The sequence below is a fragment of the Theropithecus gelada genome, chromosome 15 (assembly GCF_003255815.1).
Source record: "Theropithecus gelada isolate Dixy chromosome 15, Tgel_1.0, whole genome shotgun sequence".
NCBI lineage: Eukaryota > Metazoa > Chordata > Mammalia > Primates > Cercopithecidae > Theropithecus > Theropithecus gelada.
The window spans coordinates 5898230-5922344 of record NC_037683.1 but is presented as its reverse complement, the minus strand read 5'-3'; the positions used below and the strand labels follow the sequence as shown (position 1 = coordinate 5922344).

General features: G+C 52.5%; 1 protein-coding gene across 2 annotated transcripts in view; it reads right to left on the bottom strand.

Moving 5' to 3' along the window:
* Positions 1–24115, bottom strand: part of AK8 (adenylate kinase 8) — a 158652-nt gene that overhangs the window by 131564 nt on the left and 2973 nt on the right. Inside the window, exons 2-5 of one of the 2 annotated variants that reach the window (XM_025359097.1) lie at positions 15200–15249; positions 12169–12282; positions 1663–1731; positions 317–408 (exon numbers count right to left, since the gene is read on the bottom strand). Coding sequence is in view for 1 of the 2 variants with exons in the window: in XM_025359096.1 (XP_025214881.1) it covers positions 1663–1731; positions 12169–12282; positions 15200–15249; positions 23392–23476 (318 nt within the window). In the remaining variant the exon portion in view is untranslated. Of the gene's footprint in view, positions 1–316; positions 409–1662; positions 1732–12168; positions 12283–15199; positions 15250–23391; positions 23477–24115 lie in introns of both variants that reach the window. The other variant, XM_025359096.1, reaches the window with a different exon arrangement.

Below are 24115 nucleotides of genomic sequence, written 5' to 3'. Positions count from 1 at the left end.
ACTGAGATGTGAACTGTGGCCAACTCACTGCCAAGTCCCCAGGTGCCCCAGGGTGATATGCGCGCAGCAGAGCTGCACGGTCAGTCACTGCACGGCACTGCAAAGGGGCTGAACACAGGACTGACATGGAAACCACACCCTGAGAAGCCTGGTTTGAATGTGCAACCTGAACCCAACTGAATCAGTCATCTCCTTAGGCAAAAAAATGACATTTGCCATAGGATTTAAACAAGACCCAGAGCCTCATAACAATATTTAAAATGTCCAGGATACAAAATTACTTAGCGCAGGGAGAACCAGGAACATCTCTACTCACATGAGAGCAGATACAGATGTCACCACCACATAACTCAGATGTTGGAATTAGCGGATGAAGACTCAAAAGCGGCTATTACAAGAAAGTTCCAACTGGTAAACACATGGAAAGATAGAGTCTCAGCAAAGACACAGAAGGCAGAAAGAATCGATGCAATAAAAAATTCACAGGACAAGCTCAATAGTGGAATAAAAAAATAAAGGGAAGATTCAGTGACCCTGACAATAGTTCAATACAAATTATCACATCTGATTGACAGAGAGTAAAAACAACAGGGGCTGGGCGTGGTGGCTCATGTCTGTAATCTCAGCACTTTGGGAGGCCGAGGCGGGCGGATCACTTGAGGTCAGGAATTCCAGACCAGCCTGGCCAACATGGTGAAATCCTGTCTCTATTAAAAATATAAAACTTAGGCCAGGCGCAGTGGCTCACGCCAGTAATCCCAGCACTTTGGGAGGTCGAGGCGGGCGGATCACGAGGTCAGGAGATCAAGACCATCCTGGCTAACACGGTGAAACCTCATCTCTACTAAAAAATACAAAAAATTAGCAGGGGATGGTGGCACAGGCCTGTGATCCCAGCTACTCAGGAGGATGAGGCAGGAGAATAGCTTGAACCTGGGAAGCGGAGGTTGCAGTGAGCTGAGATCGCGCCACTGCACTCCAGCCTGGGTGACAGAGTGAGACCCTGTCTCAAACATACATATGTACATACATACAATAAAATAAAATAAAGAGACAGAAGTAATGACGTGACCCAATAGAGTTCCTGTGAGGACACACGAGTCGGTGTGCAAAGCACTTCTGTGGCGCCCATCACTGCCCAGTAGACGGGTGCTACGCTGCTGTCCTCCTGAGCCCTCCCCTGCCCTCTCCACTCTCCTCGTGCCCCAGGAGGCCGGCCTCAGTGTATTGCTCACCTGGATTCCTACCCTTTGGCTTCACTGGGTCTGGCAGGAGATCAAAGGATGGGAGGTAAGAGTCTGGGGTACCCCTAATTCTGTCTCCTGCTGATGCCAGTCCCTGGCGCCTCGCCATCACTCGCCGGTTGCCTTACCCTCCCCCATGCTTCTGAGACTGTCCTGTCATTAAATGCTTTCCTGTGACCCCTCTGGGTGGGCTGGCTATTTCCTACGGGAACCTTGACCGATACAACGAATTCCACACTCTTCCTTTTCCTTTGACAAAAGCAAAATCCATGTCTGTAGACTGACCTTCACGGAGCTCCCGTTTGCCTGCCTTACCTTCTCTCATGCCTCTGGTCATCTCTGGTCTTGGAGATGAACACACGCCCTTCACCCTCCCCTTTATGTTGGCACTGAAAACCCCAGCTCACTGGAGTCTTACCCGCTTGACGCAATCCTCTTCAGCCAGGCGTTCCTGAATCAGTTGGACGAGCAGCGCGCTGGGAATTGTCTGAAGGAAAAAGGACACACAGAATGATGGCCCGAACCTGCATCCTGCAGCTCAGGACACAGACCAGCACACATCCCTCGCCAACGCCCTGGCCTCAGGAAAGCTCTGGCCACCATCCGGCCCCGCCCTTCCTCCACCCACCGCACCCCCTTCCTTGAACTCTCTTCTACCCCCAGCATCTCTGAGGACCTCCCTCACACGTGTACTCACCTTATCCTGTGCCCAAGCCCCAACATGCCCTCGCCCACCTCCACCTGAATAACTCCTGGGCTCCCTCAGAGCCTCCGCCCCAACTGCCAGCCTGCAGGAAGCCCTGCCAGATCCTCCCAGGCCAGGCTGGTGCTACTTCCCGTGCTCCATCGTCCTGGATGGAGAACTCTGTCACTGCACTAACCACCACACATTCTAATGGCCCGCCCGTGTGGCTGTGTCCCCAGTAAGTTGTAAAGCTCTTCGAAGAAAGGGACAGTGTCCTGCTGACTCTGGACCCCAGACAGTGGCAGGTGGGAGGGGATTGGCTCCAAGACCCAGCAGAGGCGAGTGTGTCCATCTCTTCCCAAGTCCACGGTCAGTGACCTCATGCTGGTAACAAAATTGGCCACGGTGGGAGTGTCTACACCACAGAAATGGCAAAGGCTACATACAATAAGGACTCCCTGCCCTGCCCCCAGTGCTAGTTGTTAAATGTTGACCAGCAGACCACCACCCCGGCACCAAAGGGTATCAAGGATATAGGAAGCCCTGTCGGCCATAATGAAACTTCAAATTCCTTGATTCATTCAACAAGTAGCAGTCACGACGGCTAGCGTGTGTTAAGCATATGCTATGTGCCAGGCCCTGGGCCAAGCACTCCATCCTCCGCTCTGTGTAACAACTCTGTGCCATCTGTACCACTGTCACCCTTTTCACAGAGGAGGAAGCTGAGCCTCAGAGAGGTGAAGCCACTTCTCTAGGGTTACACCGCCAGGGAGCAGAAGGCAGGGCTTGAACTCACGCCAGTCTACCCAGAGCCAGGCATGGGAGTGACAGACAAGCCCAGATGGGTGAGCGAGGGGAGGCGGCTGGAGGCTGCCTTCCTTCTGCCTTCTCTCTTCCGAACTTTCTGACCAGCATCCATACTCCACTTTTTTCTTTTTTTTTTTTTTTGAGACAGAGTCTTGCTCTGTCGCCCAGGCTGGGGTGCAGTGGCCGGATCTCAGCTCACTGCAAGCTCCGCCTCCCGGGTTTAGACCATTCTCCTGCCTCAGCCTCCCGAGTAGCTGGGACTACAGGCGCCCGCCACCTCGCCCGGCTAGTTTTTTGTATTTTTTAGTAGAGACGGGGTTTCACCGTGTTAGCCAGGATGGTCTCGATCTCCTGACCTCGTGATCCGCCCGTCTCGGCCTCCCAAAGTGCTGGGATTACAGGCTTGAGCCACCGCGCCCGGCCATACTCCACTTTTTATAATAAAGTCTGATCTAACTTACAAAGCCTCAAATGGCCCAGGGCCAATGCCCCTGGAAAACCCACTCCCAAGAGTCCCCTTGCCCTGGGGTCACTGAGAGCTGGGAGTTCTTCCCAGTCCCCCAAACATTCTGCCATGGGAGACTCCCAGGCCAGCCCCAAACCACACATCTCAACATCAGGGCAAAACCAGCCTCCCAGGAATGGCAAGGAGGGGCTTCTGTCTGGGGCTGGCCATAGCCCTTGGCCACAGCTGGCTGCCCAGGTGTGCAGTTGGGTTCACACAAAAGTGCCCAGCTGAGGGGGTGAGGGCAGGGGAAATCCACCTTACACTCCTTTGTCCAAGCGGGAAGGTGCTGACGTGGGGCCAGGCAGCCCAGGTGGATGAGCACCTGTTCCTAATCTCTCAGTGTCCTGGGGCTGGTGGTGACCCTGGCAACATTCCAGTGAGCTAGACAAACATCTAGATCTTTACATTTAGAACCAACATTTGTGAGGGCTCGGGGTGACCACCAGACCCTGCCTTTGGAATGCCATGGCATCTGCCTTGACTGCTGTTGGCGCACTTAAGGGGACAGAGAGCTAGGCCATCACAGAGCCACTCCAGCAGGCTGCGTGAACCCGCTGGGGCCTGCTGACTCGCAAGGGTACTTTCCTAAGGGCTCTGTGCATGGCAGAGTGGGTCCAGGCTTTGCTCTATTATGTCCTGGTGGTGAGGTGGGGAGAATGGATAGCCCTCAATCATCTCTAACTAGTGAGGTTTGCCATTTTTCTACCCCAAATTTAATATCGTCTGTGCTCAGTGAACTGGCTTAGGTCAGCCCAAACACTGAACAACTGATAGGAAGGACCTGGAGAGACAGCAGCTGGGTGGGGTGGACAGTTCCTGCAGGGGCTCAGTTCCTACACATTCAGATGCTCTCCTGGATTCTCATGAGGCAGCCTCCTGCCTGCCTTTTCCTTGGGCTATTTGAATGGGTTCCTGACAAGAGCAGGCTGGACCTGGACATATGAGGGTAAAGGGAGGAGATGTCCTCAGGGATCCAGGCATTCAGGGTAACTGGCTTATGGTGGGAGTGGGAGGTGGGGGGAGGGGAGACAGGCCCTGGAGGGACAGCAGGGAGGGCAGGCATGGGATCCTGATTGGGGGAAGTTAATGACGGCTTCAAGAGGAGAACCGGGTGGAAGTGGGGGGAATCTGGCCCCAGGGAGGTCCTTTGGGGACTCAGCTGCTTGTGGTCTGTACCCTGGCTGCCCACTGAGTGACCTGGATGAGTGGCTTTAATGCTCTAAGCCTCAGTTTCCTCATTTGTAAATGGGCCAAAGATAACATGTTTCAGAGAGTTTCTGTAGCAGTTAAATGAAATGATACATGTGACAAGCGTGGGGCATTGCTGGCCCTCAGCAAGGGCTCAGCACTGTGGCAATCACTGCCCCCTGAGCACCCTCGATGTCCATCTCTTCCCAAGTCCATGGTCAGTGACCTCATGTTGGTAACAAAATTGGCCACAGTGGGAGTGTCGACACCATAGAAATGGCAGAGGCTACAATAAGGACTCCCCACCCTGCCCCCAGCGCTGGTTGTTAAATATTGACCAGCAGGCCACTGCCCCAGCACCAAATGGTGTCAAGGATACAGGAAGCCCTGCTGACTGATGAACTAATGAAACTTAATTCATTCAACAAGTAGCAATCACAAATCACGTCAGCTAGTGCTTGTTGAGAACATGCTAGTGCCAGGCACTGGGCCAAGCATTCCATTCTTCGCTTTGTGTAACAACTCTGTGCCATCTACACTCCACTTACAGTAACACAGGCTCCCAAAGAGAAGTCGCCGTCTTGCCCTTCTGCCTGTATGGTCTGAGTGTGCTCAACTCCATCCTCAGATCCAGAGGAGGGCCCTGACTGGCCCAAGCCAATCCGCATACCCCACTCTTGGCCATCGTGATTCATTGAGAGGCTGCCTGGGACCCAGTCCCAGCCAATGAAAGTCAGGCCCAGGACATCAGTGCAATCATTAGGGGCATGAACCCCTGCTTTCCACCAGATCAGAAGCTGAGAAAACGTAAGAGCAGGAGCTGCAGCAGTCACTTCACGGGCATGATGGGTGTGGAATGGAATGAAATCAGCACAAAGGGAAAGAGAGAAGCCAGACCCAGCCGCAGATTGGCTTTTCCAGGGATGGGGAATGGGAAGAAAAAAGGGCAGATAGTGAGAGAATGAGGGAGGGGCACCTCTGCTGGGAACTGGATGAATGTGTTCGCTTGAAAGTTATGGGGCCACCATGTTTCTATGAGGTAGACAGCCAAAGTCAAGACCGAGAGCAAGAGGGAGACACAGAATGAATGGATGGTGCACAGAGAAAAAAGGAGACCACAGAGGCAAGAAGGAGGCGAGCCAGCATCCAGTCCCTGGCTCCAACATCTGCTGACACAGCCCTGTGTCCTTATCCTATCGCCCCCTACACCTACCCTTCTTCCCTAAGCCAGTGGTTCTCAACTTGATTGTGCAACAGAATGCTGGCAAAGCTTCTGGAAACACAAATTGCTGGGCCCCACCCCGGGAGCTCTGATTCGGTAGCTCTGGGATAGAGCTGAGAATGTGCATTTGTAGCACGTTTTCAAGTGACACGGATGCTGCTGGTCAGGGCATCACACCCGGAGAACCACTGGCACAAGCCCACCCACACGGGCCCCGGGGTCTGGGGAAAGCTGCTAGAGAAGGAGGGTGTCCTTCCGCCAGTGCCCGTTTCCCCCAGGTCTCCAGGGGAGCTTCCCCAGGCTGGCAAGGGAGGGGGTGGGCAGGAAGCAGCACTGTCCCTTCCCTCTGCATCTCCCCTCCGTCTCATCCTCTCCCCTCCCATCCCCTTTCATCCTTTCCCAGCCCCTCAGGTCCTCTCCCAACCCCAGACACAGCCAGTATCCATCCTGGGGCTGTTTTTCCCAGATTCCTCTGCCCTCCCTGACAACACCCATGCAGGAGGCAGTGTTCAAACAGGTACAGGAAGCAGAGGAGGGTGCCAACCAGGACACAGGGGGTGCCAGCCAGTCAAAGAGCACCGGCTGAAAGGCGGCCAGCCCCGGTGGGGCACAGCGCCACCTGCAGCCTGCCCAGCAGGGGATAGGCCGGTGGGTTTGAGCGCAGCTACTCCTGAGCGCCCCCCGCCGCTCCCCGCCACTGTGCTGTCTCCACACCAGCTTTGATGTGTCACGTCAGTAGCAGGGCTTTCAGGAGCTGCTTCTCGAAGCCCTGCCAAACTGTCTTAGCAGGAATCAGCCTCCCTCCTTGCAGAGCGCTGTGATGCTCTCCCACCCCAGCCCCCAAAGCCTGGCGTTTGGGGAGAATCAGGGAGAAGCTGACAGAGTGCAGTGATGCTGCTCCTGGCCACAGAGAAGGCTCAGCCCCCGCTCAGGCCCCTGGCCCCAGGTCTCCCTGCTCAGTGGCACCGCAGCACCCAACTAGCTGCTCCCATGCTGCTTCCATGCACTTAAGGGCAGGACAGGCTGCGTTTGCTGCAATTTGGATTTTTCTCTCTTTCCCTTCCAGCACCCAGTGCAGCTTTGGTGGCTTTCCGGGCCTGGGGGCAGACTGGCTGACCTCCTAGCCCTCCAAGGTGCCGCCCCGCTGTTTTGCGGTTCTGAGGCAGCCAAGTACGCAGGTGCCACCCTGGCTCTGTCCCTGGGGCGCCACCTGACTTCTCCCCAGTGGGCTTTCTCACACTACGATGACATGAGCCTGCATCTCCCTGTCCTACCTCCAGGCCCCACTCTCAGGGACCCTAATGTCCCTGTGTCACCATGGTGAGTGATGTCTGCTCTGAATTTGTGGGCATTTTGAGCTACAGTGTGAGCTTGGGAAGTAAAGCAGGGAGAGGAACAGGTGAGATGCCCTGATCTGACCCCCACACCCCACTTCTCCATAAAGGGGCTTCTCCTGGCAGAGGAGGGAAACCCAGTAGTCGGACTGAGCTCCCCTCAGAACTGACAGAACATCCTTTAAAGACAATTCCCATTCCAAAGTTACCGCTGCTGCTCGGAGCTGTCAGAGCAGGTTAGGAGACAGCAGGAACTGCCTCCTAGAGTCTGGGAGGGGGAGGGTTGGGGGACCAGAGACAAGAGGAGGGAGAGGAGAGGAGAAGAGGCTTCAAAGGAAGAGAGCAGACCTCACAGCGCGGCACCCAGATAGGCGCATGGAAGAAAGTGGCAGCAAAAGAAACCCTGAACTGGACAAAGGCCAGGGAATTTTCAAAGGAGCGACAGAACCTGGTGCTCCGGCTTCCCTGGGCTGCAGTCACCTCCTCTACCCAAAGCCTTCAAAAAAGGCCCGCTCCACGCCGCTGCCTGGAGTGGTTGACTCCGGAAAGGGAGGGAGAGACTGAGGGCGTTCCCACCGTGTCTCAGTTCAGCCTCCAGAAATGAGAGCAGCAAGGCCAGCTGGAGATGGAGTGGCCAGAAGTGAAGGAGACACCCAGCAGGACTCGGAAGCAACATCTGTGGGCTATTTCCCAGAAATCCTCAGAACTATTTGGAGGGGACTATGTTTCTTGTGTGCAGACAGAGGTAGGATGAGGGCTCACGTTGTTTCCTTTCTCTGAGACAGGGTCTCACTCTGTCATCCACGCTGGAGTGCAGTGGATCCATCATGGCTCACTGCAGTCTCGACCTCCCAGGCTCAGCCTCCTGGGCAGCGGGGACTACAGGCGTCCATGCCTAGCTAAATTTTCTTTTCTTTTTTGTAGAGACAGAGAAAAAAAAGAAAGGTGGCGATCCTCCCGCCTCAGCCTCCCAAAGTTCTGGGATTATAGGTGTGAGCCACTGCACCCAGCCAGACTTTTTTTTTTTAAACAGTAGAAATTTAAGGCTCATAAGTACAGGATCAGCACCTGAGAGTGGCTCCTCAGTGGCCTCCCCTGATTCCCCCCTCTCCTCCCTGTCTCTCCCTGTCCCCCCCACCTCCTCCTCCTCGCCCTGGGTCTTCCTCACCTGAGCCTTTTTGTGGTGTTTATGATGTTGAGTCAGATTGTGGGCTTAGAGATAGGGCCAGAGAAAGCAGATGAAGGAAAAAAGACTTGGCCAAAAAGATGAATTCAATTAACTTAATAAATAAGAAGAACGGGAGGCAAAGGTGGCCTCGGGCTGGGGTCCCAGGAGCAGCCTTTCAGGGGAACGGGCCTGTGAAGAAGGTGCTAGAGCCACTACTGTGGGAAGAAAAGGTGGGGGTTTCTGCAGTATTACTGGAAACCATGTCCCTTTCATGGTGTTCAGTGAGAGGACTCACGCCATTTTGACATTCATTTCGATGGCTCTCACCATGTCTTTGGGTCCCTGATCCCCTCCAGGAAGAGCTGTGGGGTCAGCATCTAGACAAAATCACTCAGGGGAGCCGGTCACCAGCCAATGACCTTGGCTGGTGTCCAGTGACAGCCAGCATCTTCAGGGCATCGAACGTCTCTTCCGGCCCGGCCTGGACCCAGAAGCATCACATGTCCCTGATGGTCCAGTGAGGGAGGGGCCCGAGCTGGAGAGGGCCCAGGAACCATAGAATACTGTCTCCTCAGGGAGATTTCTAACCCTGGCTGGGCCCTGGTGGAATCCTCAGTGAGACTTCTAGGTGTATCACGTGTCCCTATGCGTTTACTAAAAAAGGGCCCTTATCTTTGGGGTGTGGAATAAATGAAGACCACCCAAAGGAGACAAGCCAAGGCTGTTTACTCAGAGCTTGCTGGAGCAAGGGAGTCGGCCAGCATCGTTCACATCTGGCGGATTCGAAGGCAGGGAGAGGACAGGGAGAGTTCTAGAGGAAAAGGGAAGGCTCCAGGCATGTCTGCTGGAGGCTGCTGCTGGGGAGCTGGAGGCGTCTCTCCAGAGGTGGGCATTCCACAGGACTGGACAGGGGAGCACATTTGGCTTTCTCTGGCTGGTCCTAGGTTGGAAGCAGGAACAAACACTAGAGACACTGCCAGTTATTAATGATGCCCTGGCCATTTGGGATAGGCGGCTATAGGGGTGACTTAGTTCAGCTTCCTGGACTATTGGAGGAGAGAGCAGCCTGGCTTCCTGCAAGCCTGGCACAGCAGGCGGCTTCCCGGGCGGGCTCCCGCAGGTCATGGTTTGGTCTCCTGGGTGGGCTGCCGCAGACTGTGGGGCAGAGTCCTGTGTTTACGGGAAGTCTGGCCATTGTCCACACTGAATATTCAGTCTCAGGAGATCTGGACTAAGACATCCATGGGGAAAGTCAAATGCTGTCTGAGTTTGCTTTAAAATAACCCAGGGCAGGGGGAGCAGGTGAGGGTGCAACGCGAGCCTAGACCACCATGAGCTGACCTCTGTCGAAGCAGGGGATGGATCCATGGGGGTTCTCAGACTATCCTCAGTGCTCCTGGATATTTTTATGAGATTTCATAACAATCAGTTAAAAACAAACAAAAATCCCTGGCCACTGTGAACCCCCAGCATCCTGGGGTACCATCCCGGTGGGCCTCGTGACACTGCCCGATTCCAGACCCTTCCATGCTGGAGGACCCTTCCATTCCTTCCACTGGAACATCACAGTGTGCCCTTTGGGAAGGCTTTGCTTAGTGTAACTGTGGTTATGGCTCCAGGGAGTCCCTAAATCTTGCAGCCTATACCCCCTTCCCAGCTCAGAGCCAGTGCCTAGGACTTAGTAGGTCCTCAGGACTAATGTAAATGAATTAGTAAATGAATTGAGTCAAACAAGCCACCGATTAATTGCTTTACTGAAGGTTCCCCGGCTCCCATACCCTGGCTTGTGCTTAGTTTTATGGGACCATCAGTTCAGTCTCCTCACTGGCTGGAAGCTTCTGGGGTAAGGAGAAGAAACTCATCTTCAGCTCTCCCACAGCACTGCAGAATAGTGCTTGGCAAAAAGGCAGTTAGGAAGTATTTTGGAAACCACTGGGAAATGCCTAAGATGGAGATGTCTTGGTTAACAGTGGCAATGTAAGAGAATTCTGCTTAAGACGGCAAAGCCAAGACTAGCAGGAGAAAATCAGATATTTGAAGGCATCATTACCACTCGCAAAAAGAGCCATAAGGACTCCAAATCAGCAGACAATTTAAAGAGGACATTTAATGAGAGGCCTTGACTGGCAGGCACTGTCTGCAGACAAGGCCACGCATGGCCGAGCCTGCCACGCGCCCACTCGCTCTTCAGAACATTTTACTCCTCGACGAGGCCTGACACCCAGGCCTTTCATCTTCCCTCCACCCGAGTTTCCGTGCCAAGGACCCCAACAAGACACAACTGAAAGCACTTCAGTGTGGTCTGAAATATGCTGATAATTAGCAAAATGAAACCCAGAAGGAATTTCCTTAAACTCCCTCCTCTCTGTTGAATTTTATAAAGCTACTAAAAACATTTTTATCCTACGAAAAAGCCTTCCCCCAAAAAGCTTATCTTCTGCAGGAAATGAGATAAGCACTTTCTTTCTCAAATCATGTTCCCAGCCCGAAAGGCTGGTGTCCCCACAAGCTGAAGCCACACAGTCCAACTCTTGCAAGACCACAGGGGCGGCTGGGGGACTGAGTCGCCGTGGGGGCGGCCGCCTTGCTGAGGCGGGCTTTCCTTCTCCATCGGACTGCTGTCATAGGCAGACTTGGGGCTGGGGCTCTGTCGAAGTCATACCCCTCTCCCTCTCTCTCTTTTTTTTCTTTTTTTTGTTAACACAGAGTCTCATTCTGTCGCTCAAGCTGGAGTGCAGTGATATGATCTTGGCTCACTGCAACCTCTGCCTCCTGGGTTTGAGCAATTCTCCCGCCTCAGTCTCCCGGGTAGCTAGGAATATAGGCACCCACCACCATGCCCAGCTAATTTTTTTGTGCTTTTTGTAGACATAGGGTTTCACCATGTTGGCCAGGCTGGTCTCGAACTCCTGACTTCAAGTGATCTGCCACCTCAGCCTCCCAAACAGCTGGGATCATAGGTGTGAGCCATCGCGCCTGGCCCATACCCCTCATCTCTGAGAACTGCCATCCCCGCCAACCAGGAGTCTTCATGGCCACGTCTGAGCTCTGTGGCCTCACTGAGCCCTCACAGCACACCCCTCAACAGAGCTGACTGCGCCTGGGACACCTGACCAGCTAGCCTGGGCAGATCCCCCTTCCTGAGGATTTGGCTTTGAAGCTGCCTTTGTGGGTGGTCTGAACCGAGGACACAGGAGACAAGAATGGATTGGTAGTCACGAGTGGCTGGGAGCATGACAAGAAAGACAGAAGAGAGGAGGAAGGGTCCCCACCTCAGCCTCCCAAGTAGCGGGGACTACAGGCAGGTGCCACCATGCTCAGTCAGAGGTAATTTTGAAGAAATATTTTGAGTTTCTATTTGTATTAAAGAGAAAAAATGTGATCGAGTCTTATATTTCCTTTTAGATGTCTTTCAAATATCGAGCTGCTGGTCTTTTAGAAACAGAACACCCACACCTCCTGCAATGCTCCCCAACGTGTGTGAGAGGGACAGGGTGAATGGGCACTGCCCGGACCAGAGAGTGGGCTGTGCAGCAGGGTGCCCAGGGCTATGGGAGGGAGACGCCTCTAAGGTACAGGACATGGGGGCTTTCCACTCTGGGGACAGCTGGACAGCTGCCCTTTCAACTGCTGGTGCAGCCCAGCCCGCCATCCCCTGGCACGGGCCACCGGGTTCAGCACTTGCCTCCATGCCTTCACTCGGCTGAGCCTAAGAAGAAAAGAAGCAAGCCTGGACCATTCCACCAGGCGCTTGGACAAAACAGCCTCCTTCACTCGACTTGCGATCCTTTCCCATTGCAAAAACTCACCTCGGTACCCAGCGGGACGTGGGCCCAGTAAGGAATTATCTTCTTCCTTCCTTCACATCCTGCCTATGTCTATTTTACTCTAGCATTTTCTTTTACTCAATCAAAAATGAAATGGAACAAACCAAGCAATGGCTGGGTGGCAGTGGGGGTGGCGGTGGGCACTGCCACTGTGTGCCTACCCCTGTCCCCGGGGCCAGTCCTACCTTCCTTTGCAGATAAAGCCTTTTGGCTTTGGTGGCCGTAAGGGAAAACTCGTTTAAGACCAGGTTCTCCAGGGTGAGGAGACTGCTGTTCAGATGTTTGCAGAGCCACATTGCCTGAAGAAAGGAAAGAAGAAAAGAGCATTTTCATAAAAACAATAAATACACAAATAACTCCATTAAAATGCTCAGGTCCTTCCCTCTCCTACGGGAAAAGGTTGGCCATGGGAAAGCACAATTATTTCCAGCTGGAGGAAGGCCACCAAGGGAGATCCACCCAGAAAGCACCTGCCGGCCTAAGAGCCCTGCTCGCAGCATCTCTTCTTCTACCAGCATGGACTTAAATCAAGTGGGAAGACCTACAGGCGGGCTACGTTTTAGCTGCCCTCGACATGCTTTCCAAGCTCTGTGGACCATGAGTTTCATCTCAAGGAAGATTTAGAACAGGAACTTTGAGGACAGAACCTAAGGATGGGTAACAGCCCACACTCAGTATTCTTTTTTTTCTTAAAGATTGGGAGCTGGCATGTGCTGGTCAATGGGATGTTTAGTTCATTGATAATTACTCTATAGTCTGTAACAGAAGAGTAAATTTTAAGGAAGAATAATGAACTAAAACAATCTTGACACCAAAATTGTGCTGATGACCCTTCCAGCCTCGAGATGGTTCTGAAGGCCCTTCCAGGACCCAGGGCTGGTGTGAACCTTCATTCTTCCTGTTTCTGTTGCTGAGACAGAACCTCAGTGACAGCACTGGGAAGAAGCCCTTTTTGACTGTACATCGTCTTATCAGAACTGTGTGTCTCCAAAGGGCACTCAGGAGTGGGGACAGCAATTCACCAAAAGGCTTGCTGTTGAAACACCAGCTGCCAGGGCCTGACCTCAACAGGGAGGACAAACTCGATCACTTCAACCATGTCGGGATGTGCCGAAAGCAAGTCTCTGCCCTCTGAATCTGCTCTGCCCGGCAGATTCCTACCAGGGACCAGAGAAGAGCTAGGACAGGACGAATTCAAATGTCAAAGACAAAAGGAGAGCCTCCCACTGAGCAACCAGACTCTTCCAGAAAAGCGAGTTCAACGAGCTTGTCTGTCTAAATGCAGAATCTGTCATCCTCACTCCCAATGTCAGAATTACCTGGTGAGTGTGTTCTAACTACTAGTTTTTCGGGGCTCTGCTCCAGGAGATTCTGATGAGGTTGGTCTGCAGGGGACTCCAGGAACCTGCATTTTTCATAGCACCCTGGAAATGCCAATGATCAGCAGGTCTGGGAGTCCCTGGCTTCTAATTGTGAAACAGCAAAATGGTTGGACTCAGGTGGGTTAAATGCAGAAACGCATGGAACCCTACAGTCTGATATGGAGGAATCACATAGAAAAACTATAGACCAACAGGATGAGCAGATGGACAGATGAGTAGAACAGCTATACTAACTCCAAAAGCATAGCCCATGCAGGTTAGTTGAGGCAAGGATCAGTCATTTTAACTCCTTTTCAGAAGAAAGCAAGGTGCCAGTTAAACAGGGGAGCAGCCTGCCCCATCCCGTCCATGACACATGCTCACAGCGATTATATAGTCACGGAAGAAGGGTTTGCTGATGTTCACCGACCAGGTTTTTAAAAGGTAAAAAGGGTCTCATCTTGGATGAATGAAACTTTAACACGTTTCTGGCACTTAAAAATGGACTTTAGGCCGGGTACAGTGGCTCATGCCTGTAATTCTAGCACTCTGGAAGGCCGAGGCAGGCGGATCACGAGGTCAAGAGATTGAGACCGTCCTGGCCAACATGGTGAAACACTGTCTCTACTGAAAATACAAAAATTAGCTGGGTGTGGTGGCACACGTCTGCAGTCCCAGCTACTCAGGAGGCGGAGGCAGAAGAATCGCTGGAACCCAGGAGGAGAAGGTCACAGTGAGCTAAGATCGCGCCACTGCACTCCAGCCTAGCGACAGAGCGAGACTCCATCACAAAAAATAAAAATAAAAAAATAAAAAGTAAAAAGGGTTCCATCTCAGATGAATGAAATTTTAACACATTTTTGGCACTTAAAAGTGGACCTTAGGCCAGGCGTGGTGGCTCACGTCTGTAATCCCAGCTCTTTGGGAGGCTGAGGTGGGCAGATCACCTGAGGTCAGTTCAATACCAGCCTGGACAACATGGTGAAGCCCCATTTCTACTAAAAATACATAAATTCCCTGGGTGTGGTGGTGCACGCCTGTAGTCCCAGCTAGTCGGGAGGTTGAGGCATGAGAATCGCTTGAACCTAGGAGGCAGAGGTTGCAGTGAGCCCAGATTGCACCACTGTACTCCAGCCTGTGTGACACAGTGAGACTTTGTCTGAAAAAACAAAAAAGGACCTTAAAGATTGAATGTCCTAGAGGCATTCACTGTCTAGAAAATGGCATTCACTGTCCAGAAACTGGTGGTATGTGAAAAAGGGTGGGCGAGGTGGGCCCAGGCATTGCTGTATCTTCAAAGATGCATTTTCTTTAAAATGGGAAAAGAACAAAGCAAATATGGCAACATGTTAAATTTGCATAACATCTGGGGGTTGGGTACATGAATATCGATGATATAGTTTGCTGTCCTTTTCTGACTCTTTTAAATATTTCACAATTAAAATGTTCAGAGGGAATCTTAAGATTCCAAGTCAAAGTCTGTGAAATGTGTGTACTGTTGGACCCAGCACTTCTACTTCCGGAAATGCATCCTAAGGACATAACGAACGGTGAGCGAGGAGAGCGTGTACACGGGCAAGAAAAAGCCCACAAAGGTGTCTCCAAGCAGGTTAAAGGAATGCTCATCTGTGGATCTCTGGATGGTCAGGGAATTCTATTTTTGGTCTTTTGTAGTTTCTAGGTTTTCTGCTACAAATACACACTACCTTTTGTAATAAGAAGAAAATAAGAAGGAGGAGAAGGAAAAGAAGCAAAGCTCAGTTATGCTGCAAATTCATGGAGGTGCAGTCTCATTCTAGCTCTGGAGGATAAATGAGATATTACAGCATCACAACACTTAATATGATACACTTACTATCGTTGTTTTCCCCGAGGCAGGTGGACCTAATATTACAATCCTGGGCACTGTGGAATAAAAAGATTTGAATGTCACCACTCAACATGACAAGCAGCCTCCCAGGTCTGCGGTACTCGGGGTGTACTCATTTCTTTCCTCCCCAGATTTCATTTTCTGCCAGTGACACGGCCATTTGTAACCCAGCAGCTCAGAGACACTCTTGCCATGGAACGCATTCTCTGTGTTTAGAGAGGTAAGTGATCACCGAGATGGTTTATTCTTCTACCTCCAAGGGGACATGGACACGGTAACTTGTTTACCAAACTCATAAATATCAAGAACAATTGGGATTTCAAACACCATAAAGCATTTTAAACAGGGACTTTGTCTCCAGTCGCTCTCTCCAATAAGGCTGTAATTTATGCAAATCAACCTTAGAAGCTTTTCTTTATGTTTATGCCTTTTTATTTAGCAAATTGTATTCCCCACGATTTTACAGAGGGAAGTAATGGGGAAAGCCCACTACTTCCCTCTGCATGGGGAAGTGTATGGACCAGATTTCTAAAACCCGAGGAAGGAAAGTCTGCTTTCAAAGATGGACTTTTCTATGCAAATGGAAAACACTGGCAGCTTGTTTGATTTGAGTCCTGGCTGGTTTTGGTCCCACAGAATTCCCAACCCAGGCTACTGACAAGAGTGTGATATGAACCAAGGGCTCCTGAACCTGTGACCGAGAGTCTGGGCTCACCCGGCAGGTGAAGCTCTGGTGGCAGACCCAGGCCCTGGCCATCACGGAAGCTGAGAAGGTATTTTCAGCTTCTGGGGTGGGAGCCAGGGCAGAGATTCAGCAGCCCTTTCTCTGTTCTAGGCCTGTAACCTGGGGCAAGGCTTCCCAGGGCCCTCCCCATGGGGAGAGAAGCCACTGCAGGTGGAAAAACGGCTTGCAGGACAAGTCTGGAAACAAGGTGGCTTTGAGAACACGTGGTCAGGTGAGAGGATGAGGTGAGACAGAGCTAGAGTGGCTGCTGGCGACGGGAAAAGAGCTGACCGGCACGGGGAGAAGGGTGTTGGAAGGTATCACCTTGGGTTGAAATGAAGGGAACAGCAGTGGGGTCTGGACAGATGCATCCACACTGCCTTCCTGCTCAACACCATCTTGACTGGGCCAGCTGTCCCTCTCCTCGTGGGGAGCCGGTAACCTTGGCCTGGCCCCTGACCCAAGGCGACAGATGAACGGATGTCCACTGCAACTCACATGAGCCTCTAACATCTGCATGAGAGCCTGTTCTGGCTGGGCTTCCGGGAGGGAATCTCGTCTCAGCAGAGGAGAGAGGTGTATGGCCTTCTAGTTTGGGGGCAGACACAGAAAAGGAACTAGACAGTGTCCTTTTGGCCAGCAATGTAATGGTCAGCACATCTACACCCAGCTGGCTGCTTGGGTTTAAATAGATCTTTGCCCAAAATCATGGCACCTTCTCATTTTTGGCGGAAGTCAAGGTAACTCACTGAATGATCCTCTCCTCTAACCTCAGAAGCTGTGGACCTTCTTATTCTCCCTATGGCTGTTCCTTCCACGTTCCTGCCTTGCCACCTGTCATTTCCCATCAGGAACGTCCTCCCTTCCCAGTGCCCAGCACCCCCAGCCTCCCACTCCCTCTCCCTCCCTGAGATCCTTGTTCTCGCTCCCTGTGGAGGCCCATGATCAAGTGGCGGGCTGCCGCAGCCTTCCACACTGGTGAATGTCAGCCCGCTACTGAGAAACAGGTGGAGTCACTGTCCCCACAGAAAGAGAAGCTCCCAAGGGCAGAGACCGAGTCTCATCCTCCTGGATCACCCCCATGGCAGCCAGAACTGTGAGGAGCCACATACAGCGACCTTCAGGGCCAACTCCTTGGCTGTCCCCATCTCGTCCTATGGTCACTGTTTGTCACCTGTGTCACCACCATTACTACTGCCTTACAGAGGGCCCCCTCTGCCAGTCAGCATGTTTGGGTACAAGTGCAGAAACTGGATGCAGCTCAAGAAGAAAAGGGGGTTGCCTGCTCACACCTGTAATCCCAGCACTTTGGGAGGCTGAGATGGATGGATCACTTGAGGTCAGGAGTTCGAGACCAGCCTGGTCAACATGGTGAAACCCCATTTCTACTGAAAATACAAAAAATTAGACAGGTGTGGTGGCACACACCTGTAATCCCAGCTACTCTGGAGGCTGACGCAGGAGAATCACTTGAACCTGGGAGGTGGAGGTTGCAGTGAGCCGAGATTGCGCCACTGCACTCCAGCCTGGGCAACACAGCAAGACTCCGTTTCAAAATATCTATATCTATATCTATATCTATCTCTCCATCCCAGCGTGGCTCACAGAGTCCTACACAGGCTGGGAAGCCAGGCCCTCAGGGCTACCCCACAGGAACAACACCCCAAGCAAGGCCACCCAATGGGCTGGGAAGACACCACACAGTGCAGCCCGTGCCCATGATGCTGCTGTCACATGTGGGCACCGTGCCACCATCAACCACGCTGCCCTTCCACCCAGGAAGCAGGCCCTGCAGAGCTTCCAGGTAGTGCTCTGGGTCCTGCCTGTGACTGAGTCTGGACTCCCCTGGCAGGTGAAGCACTGGTGGCGGGCCCAGCCCTGACTGTCATGGAAGCTGGGAAGGTGTTTTTAGCTTCTGGGGTGGGAGCCAGGGTGGGCATTCAGCGGCCCTTTCTCTGTTCCAGGCCTAGGGCCTGGGGCAAGGCCTCCCAGGGCCCTCCCTGTGGGTGAGAGAAGCCATCATAGGAAACAGTGTGGGAAACACTCCTTGCAGGACAAGTGTGGAAACGAGGTGGCTTTGAGGACACATGGTCAGGTGAGAGGATGAGGTGAGATGGGAGCCAGGGTGCCATGGGAGGTTTTGGGGAGGGGTGGCAGGGAGGGTGGTCAAGGGTGGAGGATCCTTGGGCCATGAGGCAGAGCTCCCACTTGGACCATGGGGAGAGCGCCTGCTTGGCCAAAGTCAGATGAGGGAGCAGTGGGGAACCTGGGTCTGCTCAAAGTCAGATGAGGGAGCAGTGGGGAACCTGGGTCCGCTCATGCACCATCGCCTGCTGCCTCTCCAGGGCTCTGACCACAGGCCCTGCTGAAGCTCTCCAGACACAGACGAGACCCAACAGGGCTCAGGGCGCACAGAGCCCGAGAAGTGGGGAGACGCAGCTCGGCAAGGGCCTTTGGGGAGCAAACCTGACTCCTGAGTCACGCATTCGCCTGAGAGTTCCCGGGCTGGGGGCTGCAGGGGAAACCCTCCCCTTCCAGGTTCCTGTAAGTGGCACCCAAATGGTACACATCTATGAACAGACTTTAAAAGGGGAACATCCACGGCCTTTCTCCCCACCTAACTTCTCCCACACATTTATGTGATTAATTTCAGTTTCTTAAAATCTAACACCTTGAAACTCCAGCCCTGCTCATGAGTAATTATTTATAAACAGTGTCATAAAAGGCTGCTTGACTGCCAAGAGTAATCAACTTCTTCCAACCACTTCAAAGGAAATCAAAAAACCTTTCCATCCACAGATCCTTTTGAGGTTTAACTAGGAGCATGATTTAAAATTCACAAGAAAACCCTTAGGTATTGGAGCTCTAATACACAGCTTTCTTGGACAAACGTTTGATAAAAAACGAAACATACCATTATATACACCATCGCCTGCTTTAATATTGCCCAGGGCTACTGTAAATGCTCACTTTGTACTAAATCTGCTTTTCTGGCGGCCCATGTACCGGGGCTCTCTCTGCTCCCTCGTGTGCTTGCTCACCGGGATGAGCCCGGGGCCTTCTTTCCCTCTACACCAGTCACCGGGCATGTCACTGTGTGTGGCAGTTAACCCCAGGCCCAGGAAGAGGAAGGGCTGAGGTCCTAGCTACAGTTACCATAGGCCGCTGCATGGCTGGAAGGGGGCACAATGATCTGATACACCACCAGCCCAGGGGAATAAAACACACATTGGATGTCACGGGCCCCTCCAAGCCTCCCGCACTCTTCTAGGACACATGAGGATTGGGCTTAGCTGATTCGAGGCTTCTCCCACTCCTAGAAAAGTCACCAAGGCGGCCGGGCGCAGTAGCTCATGACTGGTAATCCCAGCACTTTGGGAGGCCAAGGTGGGTGGATCATCTGAGGTCAGGAGTTTGAGACCAGCCTGGCCAACATGGTGAAACCCCGTCTCTACTAAAAATACAAAAGTTAGCTGGGCATGGTGGCGGGTGCCTGTAATCCCAGCTAGTCAGGAGGCTGAGGCAGAAGAATCGCTTGAACCTGGGAGGCGGAGGTTGCAGTGAGCCGAGATTGCGCCATTGCATTCCAGTCTGGGCGACAGAGTGAGACTCCGTCTCCAAAACAAACAAACAAAAACAGAAAAAGAAAAGAAAAGTCACGAAGGCAGGGTAGTCTCCCTTCCTCCTTCCCATTTTTGCTCCACAAGCGTGGGCAGAGAGAGAGAAACCCATGGGTATCACTCTCTCCTTTCCATTTCAGTGGTTGGGACTTGAGCCAAAGGACAAAATGTTCCAACATCCGTAAAAGCTGCCAGCTGAGGGCCTGCGGTGGAGTGCAGGGCTGTGGGAAACAAATGAACTCTCCAAAACAGTGGTTCCTGGGACCCAGCGACTCTACTTCCTGAGAGCATCTGGCCAAAAGCTGGACTCAGCTGTTCAGGAGGACAGACCCCCAGCTAGAGGCTGGCCCCCAGCTAGAGACTGCATGAGGCAGGTCTGGATCCAAGCCCCTGCTCGAGAACAACGGAGCAGGTGCAGTGCAAAGAAAGGAGCAAGGACTCCACGGAGGGAGCTTCGGGAAAGCCCCAGACCTTCGGATGAAGGGAAAGGGGCACTAAGGAGGGTGGGAGGAGGAGACAAAGGGAGGGAGGCAGCAGCGGAGGTGGCTGTCCAGCCAACATCAACTACACTCCATCCAAACCAGAAAGATGATGTTTAAACTTTAAAATCCTGATGAAGTGGACAGTTTGACATTGAAAATTAAAGCTGTACACAGAGGAGTAAGATCAAAACATAAAGAGATTATTGAATCTGCCTCAAATTTCTTGAAATTCAAGGCTCTTGAGTTTCTGGGCTGGGGAACTAGGTAAGCCTTGAAGTAGTGGTTTAAGAACACACAGGGCCGGGCATAGTGGCCCATGCCTGTAATCTCAGTGCTTTGGGAGGCCAAGGCAAGAGGATCACTTGAGCCTAGGAGCAGGGACCAGCCTGGGCAACATAGTGAAACCCTGTCTCTACAAAAAAATTTTAAAATTAGCCAGATGCAATAGCATGTACCTGTAGTCCCAGCTACTCAGGAGGCTGAGGCAGGAGGATCACTTGAGCCCAGGAGGTCAAGGCTATAGTGGGCTGTAATCACCCCACTGTACTCCAGTGTGAGCAACAGAGTGAGACCCTGTTTCTAAAAAGAAAAATAAGAGGGAGGAAAGAAAAAAGAGAAGAACACAGGGCATGCCGCAAGCAGGATTTTCAAATTAACAGCAGAAAATGTCAGTGCAATCTAATTTATGAGAGTTCAAGTGGTTACATTATTATCAAGCACTTTTTTTTTAGACAGAGTCTTACTATATTGCCCAAGTTGGAATGCAGTGGGTATTCAAGATGCAGTTGTGGCACTGTGGTCTCGAACTCCTGGCCTCAAGCGATCCTCCTGTCTCAGCCTCCCAAGTAGCTGGAGCTACAGGTGCACTACCACACCCAGCTTTCAAGCACTTTTTGTTTTTGTTTTTTTAGATAGGGTCTCACTCTGTTGCCCAGGCTGGAGTGCAGTGGTGCGATTTCGGCCCACTGCAACCTCCACCCCTGGGTTCAAGCGATTCTCCTGCCTCAGCCTCCTGAGTAGCTGGGATTACAGGCATGTGCCACCACGCCCAGTTAATTTTTGTATTTTGTTTTTGTTTTTGAGACGGAGTCTCGCTCTGTCGCCCAGGCTGAGGTGCAGCGGCGCAATCTCGGCTCACTGCAAGCTCCACCTCCCGGGTTCACACCATTCTCCTGCCTCAGCCTCCCCAGTAGCTACTATAGGCACCCGCCACCACGCCTGGCTAATTTTTTTTATTTTTAGTAGAGATGGGATTTCACCATGTTAGCCAGGATGTCTCGATCTCCTGACCTCATGATCTGCTCGCCTCGGCCTCCCAAAGTGCTGGGATTACAGGCATGAGCCACCACACCGAGCCAATTTTTGTATTTTTAGTAGAGATGGGGTTTCGCCATGTTGGCCAGGCTGATAAGCACAATTTTTAATTTAGAAAAATCTATCAAGCTTTTTACTACTGGAAACTCGACATCGTATCCCTGGAAGCCGCTACCCATGGTGCATCAGGGATTTCCCATTCCTTCAGCCACCACTGACCAGACCAGAGTTTCACGGCTTCCATCTGGTTTAACCAAACATGTCCATTTCACAAATGAGGAAAGTAAGGCCAAAGACAGCCACGATCTCTCACATCTCTACATTTTAAGATGAGTGAGCTGCAGGGTACCTGACAGCGGGGAGGGAGGTGGGGGGTGGCAGGACAGAGGATTGTGCTGCACCACACTCTCCACTCGCTCTTGGTTGACTTTTAGTCTGACTTTGTTTTCGCTTTACTTTTACTTTAGCTTTTACTTGGCTCTTACTTCACTTTTACTTTGTGTTTCCTTCTGCTTTGCTTTCCCTTTGCTGTCCATTCTCTCGCTGGTGGCGGGGTGAGATACCTGCGTGGGGGCAGAGTTGCTGTCCGCAGCCCTGGAACAACAGAGCTTCCAGGGCTTCCAGCACCCACTCGGTCTCAGGGTGGGGGCGGGGGCGAATGCAGGAACTTCTTCCTCTGGCAGATGGAGCCAGTGGGGCCTGGGGGCGAGCCTAGGTCTGCAGCAGTAAGGGCCACGCAGGAGGGCAGGGTAGGCTTAACTCCCACCCTAACAGCAGGTGAATCTGGAGAGACAGAACCTCCCACCTGGGCCATGTAATAAACAGCCAACCAGAGAAAGACGGTCTCTAAGAGTCGCTGCAGGGCAGAGTAAACTGCACCAGGAAGGTGGGGTTGGGGAGAAGGCAAATCGGACATGGGGAAGGGGGTCTCAAGGCCACCCCAGCACCACACCACCCACGCCTGGGCACACAGGACTCTCAGTCAACATCCGCTGAACAAGGGAACGTCCAGTGAATCAGCCATTTGCACCTAACCAGAGGCTCAGAAAAGGGACTCTTTCTTGGCCCTTTGTGGGGTCTCTCTTTGAACCTGCCTGCCTAGGTCCATGCAGTGGCATTGGGAGCCAAGACTCCCTTCCTCTGCTGCTCCGCAGCCAGACCTGGATGCGCCAGGACCTGCATGCAGGGCACGAGGAAAAGGCTTGGAACCTCCTCTCTCACCATTTTTTTTTTCTTTTAACTACCTAGTGTCATTTCTCACCTTGGGCCTTCTGAACCTCCACACAGGGCATCTCTGGCCTCTGTCCTCAGCTGCACCAAGTGCTAATTTCACTGGTGCGCTGGTAGCTCCTTCAAAGCAGCTAATTCTCCAATGAAAGAAACATAAAAGCTCCAAGACATCAGTCCTACCCAACAGCCCACACAGGACAGGACTGACCCTCCACTTGGCAAAGGGACTGTGGAGTAGAGTGAGGGGCCTTCCTTGTGTGAGCGCCTCCCTCCTCCTCGCTCCTGTGCTCTGGCCTTGGGTCGGCTGACCTGCACCGGCCAACTGCAAAGGTTTGGGGAGCTCAGAAACTCATTAACAGGCTCTGATAATGAAACCGTCGGAAAAGCCCAAGAGCTTGCCTGTCTAGGTAGACCAGAGACCAAACTTACACCTGACAAGTGGAGTGATCAGAGAGCTGAAACCCAACAGGCGACATCAGCTAGGGCAGGCGAAAGCATTAATAATTGATTCCATGGGTCATTCTGGGGTTTTCATTTTAGTAACTTGGCAAGAGAATTTTTATAAGTTGTGCTCCAAAAGAAATTAAGGCATTTTCAATGAACCACCACCTCAAGTTGTCGAAACCCCTCCCTTCTGACCTCCCTTCAGACACAGGTAGGACAGGACAGTGCTCAGCTATTCTCGGGGTGGGGCAGGATCCCTGGAGAGGATGAGGAGAAGAAGGAGGAGACAGAGGAGTCAGGAAAGAAGGGGAAGGAGGAGGCGAGGGGAAGATGGGGAGGGGAAGAGCCCCAGCCAGTGCTCACCATTGTCGTTGTCTTTATGCAAGTGCTGGATCATGAAGGGGATGGGGTCCTCAGGCTGATGGATCAGGAGTTGCTCCAGCATGTTCTGTGGGTGCAGGGCAGACACCCAGGTGGTTAATACCTGCAGGGGCACCTGGTCACCATAGATACCAGCTACGGGGCCTGCTCTCTCCACTGCACCCCACCAAATGTGACTTCAACCTGGGACCCAGCCTCTGCCCCAGCTGGCATCTGCTTGGGTCCCCAGGAGCAGAGGTATGAGGGGGGCCACGTGGTACTGCTGCAGAGGCACCTGAGGGAGGCAGAAGTGGGGCACCCTGCCCCTGATTCAGAGCAGGCAGTCCAGGGCTCTCTCCCCTGGGGTTCTCTGGGCTTCCCAGACGAGCCTTCTCCAAGTTCTCAAGCATCACTGTTCCCCTCAGAGCCTTAGCGGATGCTGTCCCCTTAGCTAGGAAGCTTCTTCCTCATCCTCATCCTGGCTAACTTCTGCTCAGTTTCAGATCTCAATGGGAACATACCTTCTTGAGTATGTGCACTAGGCAAACACGTCAGATGCTCCTGCACTTGCCTGCGGGCATTGCCCTGTTCCATGCCTCACCCTGTTCCTACTCACCAGGCCACCATCCTCCCGGCAGGCCATGGGTTCTTTGGGCCTCCTTGTCTGCCTAGAGCCCTTGGCACCCCAATGCCTGGCAGTCATAGCAGATGGCCGGCACAGATGTTT